The sequence below is a fragment of the Metopolophium dirhodum genome, chromosome 3 (genome assembly GCF_019925205.1).
Source record: "Metopolophium dirhodum isolate CAU chromosome 3, ASM1992520v1, whole genome shotgun sequence".
Classification (NCBI taxonomy): Eukaryota; Metazoa; Arthropoda; class Insecta; order Hemiptera; family Aphididae; genus Metopolophium; species Metopolophium dirhodum.
Genome location: NC_083562.1, coordinates 18,724,906 through 18,742,080, shown reverse-complemented (window position 1 = coordinate 18,742,080; position 17,175 = coordinate 18,724,906). Strand labels below are relative to the sequence as shown.

Below are 17,175 nucleotides of genomic sequence, written 5' to 3'. Positions count from 1 at the left end.
TAATATGTATTGTTGTTTTTGTCAAATATAATTTTATATTTAATTTAATCAATAATTTTGTAACAAAAATCATTGTATTCTTCATCGATGTTTATAATAATTCAGTTAAATATTATAAACACTAATTATAAAATGTATATTTTTTTTCACTTAAAGGAAAATTCAGAAAATATTAAATATAAAGTTGAACTAAATCTACTTTCACATTTAAATTAAATTAATACTGAATTTCAACTTGATATTACATAATGCGTTGGTTATATAGATTCATTTGGAACTTGTAATTAATTATAATTAAATGAAATTGTGATTGTGATTAAATACTTAATTTAAGTTAATTTTATACCTGTATTTAATTAATAAATATTTATTGTACAGACATACTGATAATGTTGTTTTACACTTAAACAGTTAGATATTTAATTTAGAAAACTTGATGATGGAAATAACAAGCTTGTAACAGTGATTTATTTTAAGAAAAAAAAAATGTTCTGTATTGATAAAAAATTAATTATTACGTTACTCATTACTTGAATACATCTATTCTAAGTAAATAAAATGTGATAACATTTATCATCATTTAATATAAACTCTGATATTAAAATCACTTACTGTGCAGTGTCTACTAATGTATGTAATTATTTAGAATAATTTATATTTTTCGTTAATTTAAAATGTAAAATCAATAAGTCTTAGTACCATAATAGAATTATAGAAGCATTTAAAATACATAGGTACAGTGTACATTCTTACAAAGAATAACTATATTTTCAATACAATATTTTTCATTGACTACAATATATTGTAATATTATATGATGTTAATGTGAATGTTGTATACATTTTATAAGTTTTAACTAGTCAATGATAAAGAGATTTTTATTGACAGGATATTTTCAATTTACCACAATTCACATACTTATGAATCTCTGATTATTCTATACTTTTAGTATGGTTTTCACTGTATATTTTGAAAGTGCAACATAACATAAAAAAATGGTTTTGCTTATTGCTGGGTAATTGGTAGTGAACTAGGTAGTTACTCAATTTCTATCTCATTTATAAAAAGTAATGTCTGGGTGTTATTGGGTTGATATTTTTCAATTTGAAATGTATTTCAACATTGGAAATTTATTCATTTTAAAATTGCGAATTTAGGTTTGAAAATTTGAAGTATCTAAACCTTTTAATCACTATGTTATTTGAATAAATTTAAAACATGAAAAAAATACAGTTAATGATAGTTGTTAGAAAATACAATTTTAATTATATCAATTATCTTGCTACAAAATTTCAATCAAATGATTTTCTGCATAAAAATGTTAGATAGCATATATATTTTATGGGTAGAAACTTACATAAATTTATTATAAAAATATAACAAATTCAAAACCTCCTCTTTTTTATACTACTTAATTTTGAGGCATCAGAAGGGTAAATTCATCATTGTGTTTGTTGGTCCATAGTTTATAATTGTATAGTTGGTTCCTAGTTTGTAATAAATGTAGAAACAAACATTAATTTTTAAAAAATTAAATAATAATCTAATATTATTATTATACGATATATATATATATACATTCAAATTGTTTTTAACTAATGCAATTTTCTATTAGAACATGGATAACTATGTATATTATTATAAGTACCAAAAAATATGAACTGACCTATTTAATCTTGTAAGATTAACCATATTTGTGGTTATTATTCAACATTTATTTTAAATAACTTTATTATTATGTAGATGTAAATTTGTTCATAATTAATGCTCACAATTTACCATGTTAAATTGAATGGCATCCTTAGATTTAAGTTTAACATTTTGAAGTATAAAACCTACAATAAATAAAACATATTATTAATTAGTTAAAGTCTATTGTCTATAGGTAATGTACAGTTAATAATACAATTCATGTATAAATATGTTAATATATAATATGTATGTATTCAATAATATGTAATTAATAATTATACTTCAAATTACTTGTTCAGTTTTATTGAAGTAATAACCATTGAATGGAATTCCATTAACTTGTGAATTGGTCGGTCCTTGTTTGATACCAAGCACTGTAATATTTTGTAACACAAAGTTGTCATCAATATAACTATTCATCTCCACTATACTGGAAAATGTAGTGTTCACAAGCTTAAATTGTACTTTGTTATATGAATCATTTTTCCAAGAATCTACAAAATAACAGATTGAATGCATTATAAAAAAAAACAAAGTCTCAGTCTGTATAATTTCACACAATCATACCTAAAGACTTTCCATCATCAAAAAATAAAAAACCAGTTGCTTTGTCATGTTTAGTTGCTACTAAGAGTTCAAAGTGATTTTGACGACTATACCAAGTTAAGTAACATATTCAAAAAGTATGAAATAAGTAAAATGCATTAGCAAAAACAAAAAGATAAAAATAAATAAATATTTGTTACACATTATGTACCTTAATGTTGTAGTTAAAGCAGCCATTTGTGTGGGTAAAATATAACCCCCTCGTACCAGTAGGGGTATAGTGTCGGCAGGAGCTGTTATGACAAAATGATTTCCGTTGCTCAATATCGCAGTTTTATTGTAAAAGTCATACCATATATCTTTTGGGAGATATACATACACATGATGATTTTCCTTAAAGTAATTATTTTAATAAATTTTTTTACATTTATACTTGTAACTTAAACTAGGTACTAATAAAAAATATAAATAATTTACTAACTTCTTTTAAAACTGGTAAGATTAGTAAGGCTGGGCCCCATAGAAACTGAGTGTCTATGCCATATGTATTATCATCAAATGGATATCTATTAAAATAAAAACATTTTAAATTACAATGAAGCTTGCATGGTTTTTAATTATTATCTTCAATTACTCAAAAAACAAAGGTCGAACAACAGTTTCTCCGTAAACATGAGCTTTCCAAAACAACGAATACAAATATGGTAGTAAATAATATCTAGTAATCAATGATTTTTTTGCAGATGACAAAACATTTGATCCTAAAGCTGCTGGATCTTGGTCCTAAGAATATTACAAAAATAAAAATCAATTACAAAACTTTTGGGTATTTGTAAAATATATTACTTTCATGTACTGGCCATTATGATTCCTAGAAAATGGATAGAAGGCACCTAATTGAATCCACCTTGAACACAACTCAACAGTAGTGTCGTGGTGAAAACCACATATATCTGCCCCAACTAGGGGAATGCCGAATAAATTAAAATTTATTATATCTGAAATAAGAAACAACAATGTAGTTTTTGATTTATACTCAATAAATAAATAACCTGGCTAAGCAGGGACGATCTTAAAACAAATTCATGGGAGGTTTAGTCTTAAGAATTGCCGTCTAGATATAGAAATATCAAACAAATTTGCCAAGTGCAGACTAATATTGTTGAAGATATTTGCTAGTGGTGGGGGGGGGGGGGGGGCACACTGGCCATGACCCCTTTCAGTTCATCTCTATGGGTAAGTGCTAACTGTAAAATTTATACGTATAACTAATACTGATCCTTGAATGAGTCTATAATTATAATTATTTCTTGCCAATCAACATAAGATAAATAACTGATATATAATGACCTTTGTCAAAACATGGAGTCACAGCATAATTTGCATAGATATGTATTCATTACTTACTGATTAAAAAAACTATGATACTACCTGTTATGGATTGTTTCATATCGTCCCATGAAGAGTTTATGTCTCCAGTCCAGTGACCAGCATAATGTCCAAAACCAGGATAAGAAGATCGTGAAATGACAAAAGGCCTAGTATTCCTTATTTCTGACAATGCACTAACAAAAGTATTAAGTTAAAAATAATATATAATACTGCATACTTGTATAATTTATAAATCAGTATATTTTATATAGTAAGGTAAATAATTTAACAAAAAAAAGTTTCCCCAATTATGTATACACAGCCTTTCATCTAAAAATATATTTAAAGTTTTCCAACAACAATATCAGATTCTAAGCGAAGTGATGAATGTATTGATTTTACAATGTGTATTTTTTTAAATTTTTTTTTGTGTGTCATCACCTTTTAGGACAGTAAAAGTGCTTGGATTTTCTTCAACAGTAACTTTTCTGATAGGAAAGTGAATCTTGTTGGTACTTTGGGGGGTCAAAAGTAAAAATGTCTCAGTAGATTTCAAACGCGACGTGAAAAACAAAAGAAAAATTAAGGAAAAACGGGAATTTTTACGCAAAATCTGTTTTTGAGAAAATCGATTTTGATTTTTGGTGTAACTCTAAAACAAATGACCGTAGAGACATAAAATTTTGACTGAATGTTTATATTAGCATTTTCTATACACCATAAAATTTATTTATATGAAAATATTTTGACTCTTTTTGAGCTGTTTACGGACATTGTCAGTCTTCAATTTTTTTAGTTTTTTTTTCTATAAATATCAATAAAATTTTATCTGTTGAGTAAAAAAGCTTGAAAATTTAATAGAAGGCTCCTAGGTTATTGTTTCATAGGCAGATGAAAAAAATTTAAAATCCTTAGTCACAGTTTTTATTTATAAGCATATAAAGTTCAAATGTTGAAAAAATACGGAAAAATCACGAAAATTAGCAAATTATTTTGAGTTGAGAATTCATAAAAATTTTTCTTTTTAAATCTAAGATTTGAAAATGTAATATAAGATTACCCATAAGTTTGTCTACCTTTATCAAAAAAAAAAAAAATGTCTAAAAGAAACTTAAATTAAATTTTTATGAGCGTTTGGAATTCATATTTTTACAACATTTGATATTCACTGGATTTCTCATGTAACGATTTTCTTATTTTATTGCAATTAAAAAACGAATGACTGTAGATACTTGAAAATTTCACTGAATGTTCATATTAGCATTTTCTATACACCATAAAATGTTGAAAATAATTTGACTCTTTTTGAGCTGTTTACGGACATTGTCAGTTTTCAATTTATTTAGTTTTTTTTTCCATCAATATCAATAAAATTTTATTTGTTGGGTAAAAAAGCGTGAAAATTTAATATAAGGCTCCTGATATATCGTTCTAATAGCAGTTGAAAAATATTAAAAATACATAGGTACAATTTTTTTTTATAAACATTTAAATTTCAAATTTTGACAAAATTTATCAAAATTATAATTTAATAATTATTTTTTAGTTAAAAATGTATAAAATGTTCAACTTTTATAGCTAAGATTGAAAATTGAAAACAAGGCTCTTAGGCTTCATGTTAATAGGTTATATATAAATTACTTTATTCACAATAATATCATCAAATATACTTGGTAATATCATTGGCTGCCTGACCGTTTTCGCTCAGAATCGTTTTTCTTATACAATGATATTATATCATTGAATTCAAATTTAACACCATCCATTACAGTGCCCCAGTTGTAACCTACTGTACAGCAGAGCGACTTCCACTTACCCACCTTTTTTATTTATGTTTTAATAATCATTTTTAAACTATTTAAAGTTTATGTAACACGGATAGTTTTTGTGTATTCAAGTAGCAATAGTAGTGAAATGATTGTAATTTTATTATAATTTATGATTTTCACTTTTTGGTGTTTTCTATTAGTTCTTAATTTTTGAACAAGCTATTGAGTTAGGCTTTTGGTTAATATAACTTGAAATTACTTGACAAAAAACTGTGGTATAAACTTTGGAAGCTAATTGGATAACTAAAGTTATACTAATATACTTTTCAACTAAACTACATACAGAGTACAAATAAATCAAATTATTACTCGTGAGTGGATATAGTTTCAACAAGTCCATATAAATTATGTAAATTATAATGAATACCAGCAAAATGACTTGCAGACATGCAAATAGTTTTGTAGTTCAAATGGCCACCAACTATACCAGGAATATATTGAGGTACTTCCCAGTGATCAGATTCATAAGACGAACATCCATTAAAATCGCCATTGACAAAATTGGCCGGTTCATTCATATCCTTTACATAAAAAATATCAGATAAAAATCATTTTTATTTAATATTCAAACTCACCAACCATAACCCATCAAATTTTAAAATATTGTGAAAATTTAAAATCTGGTTTTTCCAGAATTGAGTTGCTTTTGGATGTGTAAAATCAGGAAATACAGTTCCAATGTCATTCCAAACCTTTAAATATAAAATGTAGATACTTAATATTAGAAAGGAGCTGGGAAACTACATGTTATTGTTTTCAAAGACTGTAGGTTTGACTAAAGCACATAACAGTAACATATTTTTGAGGTCTCTTACTTATTGAGTATAATATACTTGTTAAATTGTATTATCAAACTACATAAATTCACAATATCATTTAAAATTAAAAATCTTTTAAACATGTAAAAAATATATACTTTGCCTTCCAATGGTTGACCAGCAGAGTTTTTTATAAAAATATCGTAGTTAAGACCATCCTTTAAAGGACCATAAATTATTCCATTTGATTGTCGTGATTTAAGGCCTGGATCCAAAATAACTATATGGTGCATTCCATTCTAAGCAGAATTCAATACACATTTAAATAATTTTTGTAATTTATGATAGTCAGTGGTGTAATTTAAGTGTTACAAGTGTAGCATTTGCAACACCAAATATATTCAAATTTGAAGGTTTTTAAATTTAAGCTATAATATTTTTCATGTTATAGTTAATCTATTAATTTATTTGTACGCCTCTGATCATAGTTATTAAGAACAATATACTTCCCAGTTTCCAAATTAGTTAAAAAAAAAAGCCAGAACTGCTGAAAAGTATTTTCTGTGATAATTATTTAACGTTTTAAGTTTTAACTTAAGGGGCCAGTGACAATTTTTTAATTTTTCCGTAATTTCATACAATTTTAAAATTATATTTTATATTTTAGTAGCCTTAACAATAAATTATAATATCTTTTTAATAATCTATTGCCCTATATGGTTATACCTATTTACGGTGTATTAATATATTATATAATATTATATTATATTTTGTATATTTATATATTAAAATAGTGAAAAACGGGCTTGAATGCAGCCTATATATATTAGTAGATACTAGATAACCCTCTATTAGTAAAGAAAAAGATCAAATTAAGTTGATTTTATAGGGCACGATCATTATTCCCATTGAGTGTATTTTTGTAGACAAAATCAGTGGCACTAGGCACCTAATAATAGGTAGCTCATTATTCTTGTTAGATATATAATTTCAAAACAAAATAAATAAATAAAATGTGTGATCTACCTTGTGTAAATTATTCACATATTCGGGTAGTTGCTTAAAATTGTTAGAAAGTGTGAAATCGTCTTTATTATCCATATAATCAATGTCATTCCAGTGAGTGTCCTGAAATGGTTTATGAGTAGGTATTAATAATGTTTTACTATAAGGTACCACTAATAATTAAAAAGAAACCTATATAATATGTATTATGTACCTATACATAATTAATAATTTATTATAACTTATAAGTAAGTACTATTATAATAGAGAGTAAATATATTATGTTATATTCAATTTCTCATACAACTATATAATTATGAAAATAAAAGTTATTTATTGTAATAAAATATTTTTAAACTAGTTTGAAATACGTATTATAATATTATAATATTATAATCAATGCTATTACCTATTGACTAAACCTACTACTTTTAGATCATTTACTATGGATCGACCCATGTCCCGATAAATTAAAGCACATATTATTAGCAACAAGTCTGTATTAGACGAATAAACTGCCCATGCGCAAAGAGAAATGTCACATATTTATCTATTTAAATTGTTATACTTACCATATAAATTAACTATTAAGCACGTTACAGCAATGAAAAATTAATTCTAAATAGGTACTTAAACAATAAACGTGTTTACAGAAATCAAACAAAACGCTATTAAAAAATGATTTTAGAGTAAAAATACCTATTATAAGATTTATAGAGAACAATATTTCGAAGACCTCATCAGGCTTCTGTATTATTCAAATCACAAAAATCTAACTTTTAACTTATTAAACTTTAATATTTTAAATTACAAAGATGAGGTTGTCTCCTAAATATTGTTCCATTTAAACTGTGTAATAAGTATTCTTACTCTTGAACCACTTTTTAATACCATTTCGTTTGATTTTGTAGACGTGTTTTTACAGCTAAAAATTACAGGTATAATGTCCTCTTAATTAGCGACCAACGGCTAAATATGCGACAGTTCACCTCACGCATGCTAAGCATATTAAGCATCTAATCATTATACAGTGACTCGTCGCTTATATGTGCTCCATCCATATTATAACATGTTCTAAGATACTAGGTACTCTTCTCAATATTAAAAAAAAAATTTCTAGAATTATGAAGTAGGGTCATTGGACCCACCCCCTTCCATCATGCCGTCCAGTCCTGTATACTTGTATCCCCCATATTACCTATTGTATATATGTATATTCATGTTCGTTCTAATAAAAAAAATAAAAATATACTATACTATAATTCCTATATAATAAATTGCCTGCCTTATTAAAATATTTATCTAATGATTTTATATTAAATATCATTATTATACCCAAGGAATACCAGCTTCTATGGTCCTATTATAAACTTGAATGAGATCTTCAAAAGTCTGCCCATATCTAAAAAAAACATAATTTTAGTAATACTTCCATTTTTACTATATAATATTATGTATATATAGTATCTTTACCGGCTCAAATGGAAACCTAAAGACCAATACGGTGGTAAAAATGGTCTGCCAATAATTTCAGTGTACTGAGTAATAACATCAGAAGGTGTTGGTCCAGAAAAAAAATAAAAATCCAAAATTCCGCCAATTACGCGATATGTAATTGCAGGCGCAGGCTGCAATATAATATCTGCAGGAGGTAATATAATAGGTATAAAATTATAAATACATTTGATTGAATATATTTTGTTAAATAATTTATGATACCTACATAATGTATAATTGAATAATGAGTATCAATAAATGTACTATTTTTGTTGTTAAACAGCTTTTACACTTACCCATAGCATTGCTATTAAATAAAAAAACTCCATGACTATTTCCAGATTTTTCCATTAATAAATAAAACGGATGTGAGCCATAACCATTGATCTAAAATTACCATTAATATAATTACATTAAAACATCAAATTATTTAAAATTGTTTTTCAGCCCTAAAAACAACCTTATGGAGGGTGAATCTTTCAATGGTAAACACTTATGGTAACCTAACCTAACGTTTATTGAAATATATTTATTTATTGCATAATTTTAAATAATTACAAAACAAAATATTTCAATACAAATCAATAGATTGCTATTTTTATTGTTATCTATTTCTTAAGTCTGACTTTTTTAGAGCAACAACATATATTTTTAATCCATAATATTTTACGGAATATTTTTGTAGGGTGTTTAGTATTTCTGTAGGTACCTAGTAGGCGTACTATAGCTACCTATATAAAAATAAAATTGTTAATTATTGTAAGTTATAACATATAAGTATTTAAATTGTTATTTATTTGTAACAGCTACATTTTTTTAAATGTGCTTATTGAAAATTGATCATTTTTATTTTTAGTTTTTACTTACTGTTTTGACATTTGGTATTTAGACACTTGGGCAGGATTTTACTTCGTGAGTTTAAAATTTGAACCAGAAAAAATCAGTAATAATAAACAATTAAATATACTAGTTATCATTTAGGTATCATAATATTTTAATTATTACCAAATAGTTTGTAGGTAGCTCAAAGTAAATGATAGTTGTCGATACGCTAACCGTGAATATCTATTACAGTAGCTGGTATTTTGCTAAAATGATGTGTATTGACACCATGCTACGCGTTAATCGCTACAAATAAAATAGCGTCGCTACCATCGATAGTACCACTGTGCAGGTATACCTACTATGTATAAGTTATAACTTATAACACTTATAACTGATACTACTATAAACAAAGTTCAATTTTGTATATTGAAATTCTCATAATTTCATAACAATCTACATCTCTCCGGAATAAGAAATAAAACATTTATGCTGTTATTAAAAAAAGTAAAAGTATTTAAATTTATTTTATCTGTTCATTATAAATATACTTCACAATCTGTAAGTTAATATTTTTACAATAAGTGAAAGTGATGTACTGAATATGTGGTTATTTAGACTTGCGTGAAGAATTCACATTCATTTATGGAATTATATGACATGTGTATATATAATATGATCGAATCCTTTGGAGTGGGTGGTCGTAGTAGAGGCCAAATTCGGTTATGAGGCAGAGTTCGGGTCTCGTACTTGGTATACATTCTGGTCGACTCGTATCCTTCTGTATGAGAGTTGACTTTCCCGGGGAGAGACGTGTGGCGACACTTTTATTGCTTAATTGTTTTATACTATAGAGTATAGACTATAGGATACGCTTTTGCAATGACCTCAGCATGTTATAATATACTAATTATTAGTTATATCGTCAAATGCTACTAGAAACGTGCGCTACGCTGTACGTAGATAATATAGGTACGTAATAAGTTGAAATTGAAAGATCTTTATGCAGAGTGTGATTTGAGATATAAAAGGTTGCTTTAGAGTCTAACGAAACCCTTCAATTCGTCATAAAAGCTGTAAACAAGATTAAAGCAAGTTCACTCAATGACCGCATGTTTCGAGAACTTTGTCATGATAATGATGAAGATTTTGAAAGATTACTTTTGCATACTGCAGTAAAGTGGCTTTCCAAAGGCAAATGTTTGTGTCTTTTTTTTTGCATTATTTGACTCTATCATTGAATTTCTCGATAAAATTGTTCCTGTCTTAAAAGAAAATTTGAAGCAACAAAAAATTGAGATTGGTTACCTCACAGATATTTTTGAAAAAATTAATGTCAATTTGAAGCTTCAAGGGAATAAAATGAACTTTATCAAAGCCAAAGGAATAATTTTCTCACTCATTTTTAAGTTTGATCTTTACAGAACAAACATAAATCGTCAAGAACTGAGTCAGTTTCCGAATCTCAAGTCATGTTCAGACGCAAATGGTTTAATTCCAGAAGACAAAATTCTAATTTTCACTGATCATATTTTGCAGCTCAAAAAAGACATGGAATCAAGATTTAAAGACCTACTTGAGTTACAAATCTGTAATTGGATTTTAGATCAATTTTCGTTTGAATTTGTGGAAGATGTCGAACATCATTTACAAATGGAGTTTATCGATTTTAAACACGACTGCGAAGCACATTTTGTTTTTAAACAGGTTGGTTATACGAGCTTGCCTGGATCAAGCTTAAAGACACTTATCCACAACTATGGCAAGAAGTTAAATTGTTATGCTTTTCTCTTTCCCGTCAACGTATTTAGTTGATAAGGATTCAGCGTTGTTGTTCAGCTTTTAACGAAACAAAGAAATCGGTTGGACATTTGTAACAAAGGTGATCTACGTTTAGCTTTGACCAATATCGAACCAGACATAACGTTAGCAGCTACTCATCAGGCTCAGGGCAGTCATTGATAGGTATAATTTTTATATTTTATAATTTTTTTTTTCATAGGTAGTTAAGTAATTCTTTTTGTATAGTAAAGTAAAATGTGTATGTTAAGTGGTGTAAAATTACTATCTAAAAATAAGAATTTTTACTTTAGTTAATAATGTTATAATATACTGATGAATAAAAAAAAATATATATATATGTTTATAAGAAGAAATTTTGATTTTGCATGAAGGGGGGGCGTTAGCAGTTAGTTATTACGATAAAGGGGGCGCTGAACTAAAAAAGGTTAAGAACCACTGCTTTAGACGCTTTGGTAATAATTTTGGATTGGAAGGTTATTGGTTTAGATCAGGGGCGTATTTATGGGGTGGCTGAGGGGGCTTCAGCCCCCCCCCCCCCCCCGAAATCTAGGAATTGTTTATTAAGTCTACTTATTATGTTCTACTAGATGTAAAATCGTAAAAGTTCAATATAATTTTATAAGGAATTATTATTAACAACGAACAAGTTATTCATATTATAATGTGTCAATGACGATTTTGATCGTAACGATTATATCTTTGAGTTCGGTACATTATGCTTAATTTTGACGTGCGGTACTGCTGCATTATCGTAATTTTATTTGATTTACTGATATTATACACGCGTTGTCGCGTTTCAATCACCGTACAATAATTATACGAGCATTAGTATCTGTGATAATTTAATGTATCCAAACATGTATGAATTACTAAAAATACTAGCTACAATACCAGTGTCCACCGCTACAGCTGAGCGTAGCTTTTCGACGTTGAGAAGACTCAAAACGTATTTAAGAAATACAACTTCAGAATCTAGACTAGTGGGACTTGCCCTTTTAGCTATTCATAGAGACATTGACATACCAGATGACATTTTATTAGATAAATTTGCTAACAGTGGCAAAGAAAGAAATTTAAATTTGATTTGATTTGTTAAATTAATATCGTATTATTATTATTATTATTATATAATATTATTTCATTATTAATTTTTTGAAAACATTAAAAATCATGACAAAAATTAAAATTGTGTACTAATTTTCTAACTATTATTTTTAATAGGCTGAATTAGGGAATTTTAGTTGGAGAAAATACCACAGCCCCCCCAAAAATACGCCCCTGGTTTAGATAATAAGATTTAATTAATGTTCGGGGGTATATGGCTGAGTCCCTGAATTGTATTACATAAGTCAATATTGGCTTTACAAAATTAAAGAAGTTTATAATGAATAGTATTTTCAATAATTTATTTGACGTAACTATGTAAGAAGAAGTGTAATTGTCAAGAGCAATAAAATATTCAAAGCTATGCGCATGTGCTATGGTCTAGTTGTAGGACATAGGTCTAATACCGTATGTTTTGTGCAGTAACAAGAATACTATAGCGCATAGAGAACAGTCCTTTTCAGTTTGAAGACGACCAAAGAAGAACAAAAACCCGATATAACCATTCGCACACAAAAATAGATATAACAATAAATTATATAGTACCTACCTATAGGCCGCACTATGGCAATAACGCGACAGAAAATATATATCCAATATATCCAAAATATACATGTAGTCACTTCTCAAATCGCTCACATCCTTTAACCAATAAAAACTTTTAATTATATGAAAAAAACTCTTGAAGAACAGCAAACTACCAAGAGTTTGAATCAACGTTCAACGACAAACAGCAGAGAGTAGCGATCCCAGATGTGTTCGTCGTCCCGAAAAAAAGAAAAAGACGACGGGCTGCACTCCGGGAGTGCCGGCAGGAGTGAAAACTTGAATATTAACGTCGTGCATTTTTGATATTTTGGAATGGTTAGGTAATAATTTTGCACGAATTGCTTTAGTTATCATTATAAAAGTACTATTATTTACGTGGTAATATACAATATTCATTTATTGCGCTATAATTAATTATTTTACATCTCCAAAACTGATACGATGGGTTTATGGTAGCTGAAGTAAGAAACGAACAATTTTGATTCGAACCTATTTAAAGTCTAATAAAGACCGCATCAATAGTACTTTTGTATTTCGTTGTGCTAAGATTGCGATCATTTGACATCGTTATACCAAATTCATTATTTAAAAATTCAATTAATAGTTGATTTTTATCGTCTGCAAAGCTTATGTTGAAATCTCCACTCTGACGCCAATCATTCATTTTAGCTAGTAAAATTGAAAGTATTTGAACAAAACGAACACTAGACTGTCTAGACACTAACAATAACAAGTCACTACTAGATAAAATATCTACTATGTGTCTATGTTAATAAATACCAACAAGTGCAACATATGAAAATAAAATAAAACCCGTCGTTTTTTAATTTATTTATTTCTACTTACATGAGAGCGAATAATGCCAAAAGCGAAAGAAAAATTAACATACTTCTAGAAGTCCGATATCAATTTTGAAAACTAATTTGAATTCAATAACTTCTTTTCTATGTTTTGTAGGAAATAGATTTTCTATATTTTGTAAAGTTTTTGTTGTACAGTTGCAAATTAATTTTTTAATTTCTCAAAATGAACTTGTACTTTAAAGGTTCAACGAGTTAAAAAAAATGAAAAAGTTTTTCCTACAAAACATAGAAAAGAAGTTATTGAATTCAAATTAGTTTTCAAAATTGAAATCAGACTTCTAGAAATATGTTTATTTTTCTTTCACGTAATGGTCTAAATGCACGCATTCGTCTGACGCGAGTTTAACATTTTTTACCCATCACAAAAAAAAACTGATTAAGTGTACAACGCCGCTACAGAAGTTTTCATTTCAAAAAATATGCTTACGTCAGGTTTTGGAGTATTGTCATGATTAAACATTGTATATGTTTTCCAGTTTGAATCCAAGACCAAATTAGTTCTATGTTCACCCAATCCATAAATGTACTTTGAGGGTAGTAAAGCCGATAATTGAATAAATTGATCAGAAAATATAAAACCCCCAATATTTCGACTATCAAACCTGGAATTTTAAAAAAAATACATAATATTATTGTACCTAGTGGTAATTTATTTTATAATCTTAACTAATCTGTACAAATTATAAATATATATTATATTGTAGGTAAGGTTTTACAACTATGGGAGGTACTCACAAAATTGTATCATCCGCCTTACGAATAATAGCAAATCCAACACCATTCTTAGCAAGTCTTACAACTAAATCGGATATTATCAAACTATCATTTCTATGAATCGGGTTTCCTTTAAACTCGTTAATTTTTGGAAAGGGTGGCTTGTAGCGTATTTGAACAGCATCATCAATCTGTAAAAATATAATTTTTTGATTGTTTCATAGAAATATACAATCTATACATAATTACAATAATTTGCATAAATATATATAAATTATATTATAATAGTTATAATGAATAATGATCTGAAGTGAAATAATTAATTACCTATGGTATATGTAATTTATTAATTTACAAGTCGTGCGGATAGGTTAGCAGGTTAGCTATATAGTCTATATTTATAAAACAAAATGGAAGTTCTTCTGTCTATCTGTTATAGGTATAGAATCAAAAACTACTGGATCCTTGAGAATTGTGGGGAGGGGAGGAGGGGGGGGGGGTTTATAGTTTTTTCTGTCTGTGTATTCGATAAGTAATCGAAATAATACTTTGATTTTCAACTTCAGTATCTTATCTGGTTGGAAAAGTGAATCTAGTTGGATGCATTTAACAGGTAAAAATTAATTCACCTACAACACCAAAAATCAATATTTGTGTTGTTATAGGCGCTTTTGAAAACTACTGGGAATTTGAAATTTTGACCTTCCCAATGTACCTACCAACTAGATTCACTTTCCCATCGAACAACTTGAATACCGAAGTATTACTCCGACTACTATAATCGTATACACTGACACAAAAATAACACATCATTATAAAATCAATAGTCATAGACCGCTCAGAATCTAAAATTAAAAAATTACACATTAAAAATTGTATGTATCAGTAACATTTCATCCTTTTATTATATCCTATATATTATTTAAGAATAAATCAACACTCAATTCCCCCCTTGTAAATTGTACGCATACATGTTCTTTATATGTTCGCTTATGGATTATAATTTGTAGGTTAATTGCCCAATTTCGCTCAATGTTAATTTAGCATTATCCATAGCCCATAGGCGCATTTAGTGACATATTTCTGGGGGGCTAAAATTATATCAGCAGTACAAACCCTGATAATTAATACCTATTTTAAATTAAAATATGATTAAAAAACTGGGTGGCTGTGAATGAAACTGGGGGGCTTATCCTCCCAAGTCCAGGGGGGAACTGCGCCTATTGTTTTATCAGTCCTTACTTCGTTTTTAATGTTTTTCAATAATTTTCATATTGATGGATTTGTATGCCCTACCAAATTACTGAAACTATTATTCCTTCCCTCACACGCATTGTTGGTTTTACTACCTTAATCCAGTAAGACGTACTTTGGTGCACATTCCACGTTGCCACGTCGGAGGAAGGAATTGAGAAGGAAGTCAACGAAACCAAATACTTAAATCGTCATCAGTTCCTATTCTACGCAAAGGACCACTTACATAGACTGAATCAAAATAATTAACTAAGTCCTCCGCGTCTGGAGGAACAATAGTTTTAAGATAACTCATTCTTAAATGGGAGGGACTAAGCCCCCCCAGAAGTTCAAAGTACAGGTCATAGCCCCCTGGCCCTCAAAATTGTAGTGACTAAATATACAATAATTTTTATAATTTTAAAATGCATTTTTAATAACTGAATTAAAAAATAAATTATAAAAATTAAATTAAATTTGTGAGATTTTACAAACTTATCATCATGACTTGGAACGATCGTAATTAATATAATATTAATATTAATAATAAGGAATAATACAAAAAATAATTCATACAAAAAGTCTTTCATTTAGTCAGTTTTTTTTCTAACGTAGTATTTTTTCGGAGTGGCAAAAGTACTATTCGATATCCCTGGGCCCTGCCCTTATGACTAATTAATGGCCACTATGTACTAGAAAAAATTAAATGATTATATCAAAATTATTTACAAGTTATATAATTAGTAGATAATTACAATAACACTTTTTATTATATTTTTCTTAAATGAGTGACTATATTTCAGTTTAATTTTAATTATTGTTTTTAATAATTATAATAAAGATTTATAGGTACCGTAATTCGTAGTCTTTGTGATGTTTCAAAAATAACATCCAGACGCAAGATTTGTATATTTTTTTTGTAACTAGAAGCCACTGATAAATTATAAAACGCTACTACTCCAGTACTTGTCTTAGATATATTAATTGTATTGTAATTATTGTAACATTCTGGATAATAACACCACGGCCATCGAGTAAAAGATTGATTTTCCGGTGTCCAGGAACAATTCATTTTTTTGCACGTTACCTCATCAGACTTTCCTTTGGGTATACAATCAAACTTTAGTTCATTTGGTATTGAGTGACAGTAATACATTTGTAATAAGAATAACAATTGTAGAAATAGTAATATGAAGACCTTGATATTGTCATATTTTAAGTGCATATTAAACAAAAAAACTGCACAAACTAACAATAAATTCATAAATTTAAATAAAAACAAAATAAAATAAATAGACTTAAATTTTAAACATTTATGAAAGAAAGTTGTTGAATGAATCACAAAAAAAATATAGCTCAGTTACACTATTTATCAACAATTTAACTTTT

General features: G+C 27.7%; 1 protein-coding gene across 4 annotated transcripts; it reads right to left on the bottom strand.

Annotated features, from left to right (window-relative positions):
• Window positions 1–313: 313 nt before the first annotated feature.
• LOC132940163 (lysosomal alpha-glucosidase-like) lies at window positions 314–17,148 on the bottom strand. 4 transcript variants are annotated; one of them, XR_009664065.1, is made up of 19 exons: window positions 16,640–17,148; window positions 14,575–14,744; window positions 14,267–14,441; window positions 8,995–9,085; window positions 8,675–8,843; window positions 8,537–8,603; window positions 7,223–7,324; window positions 6,355–6,495; window positions 6,014–6,130; window positions 5,748–5,959; window positions 3,670–3,803; window positions 3,085–3,236; window positions 2,873–3,021; window positions 2,720–2,804; window positions 2,450–2,631; window positions 2,260–2,345; window positions 1,984–2,186; window positions 1,667–1,835; window positions 314–1,487 (listed from the first exon to the last, which is right to left on the bottom strand). XR_009664065.1 is itself a non-coding variant. In XM_061007609.1 (18 exons), the coding sequence occupies exons 1-18, from the start codon at window positions 17,048–17,050 to the stop codon at window positions 1,776–1,778; spliced, it is 2,706 nt and encodes a 901-aa protein (XP_060863592.1). In that variant the 5' UTR covers window positions 17,051–17,148; the 3' UTR covers window positions 314–1,775. The 4 variants fall into 4 exon arrangements, 3 of the variants coding, with proteins under 3 accessions (XP_060863592.1, XP_060863593.1, XP_060863594.1); XM_061007609.1 differs by having other exon boundaries at window positions 314–1,835; XM_061007610.1 differs by lacking the exon at window positions 6,014–6,130 and having other exon boundaries at window positions 314–1,835.
• Between the last annotated feature and the right edge of the window lie 27 nt (window positions 17,149–17,175).

Bases quoted from the DNA above. Each gene is read 5' to 3' on its own strand.
- LOC132940163 (XM_061007609.1), bottom strand. From the start codon at position 17,050: ATGAATTTATTGTTAGTTTGTGCAGTTTTTTTGTTTAATATGCACTTA. The intron at 2,805-2,872 runs GTAATTGAAGAT...TTATTTTAATAG, and splicing joins GTTCGACCTTTGTTTTTTGA to ATATCCATTTGATGATAATA. The intron at 2,632-2,719 runs GTTAGTAAATTA...AATTACTTTAAG, and splicing joins TCTTACCAGTTTTAAAAGAA to GAAAATCATCATGTGTATGT.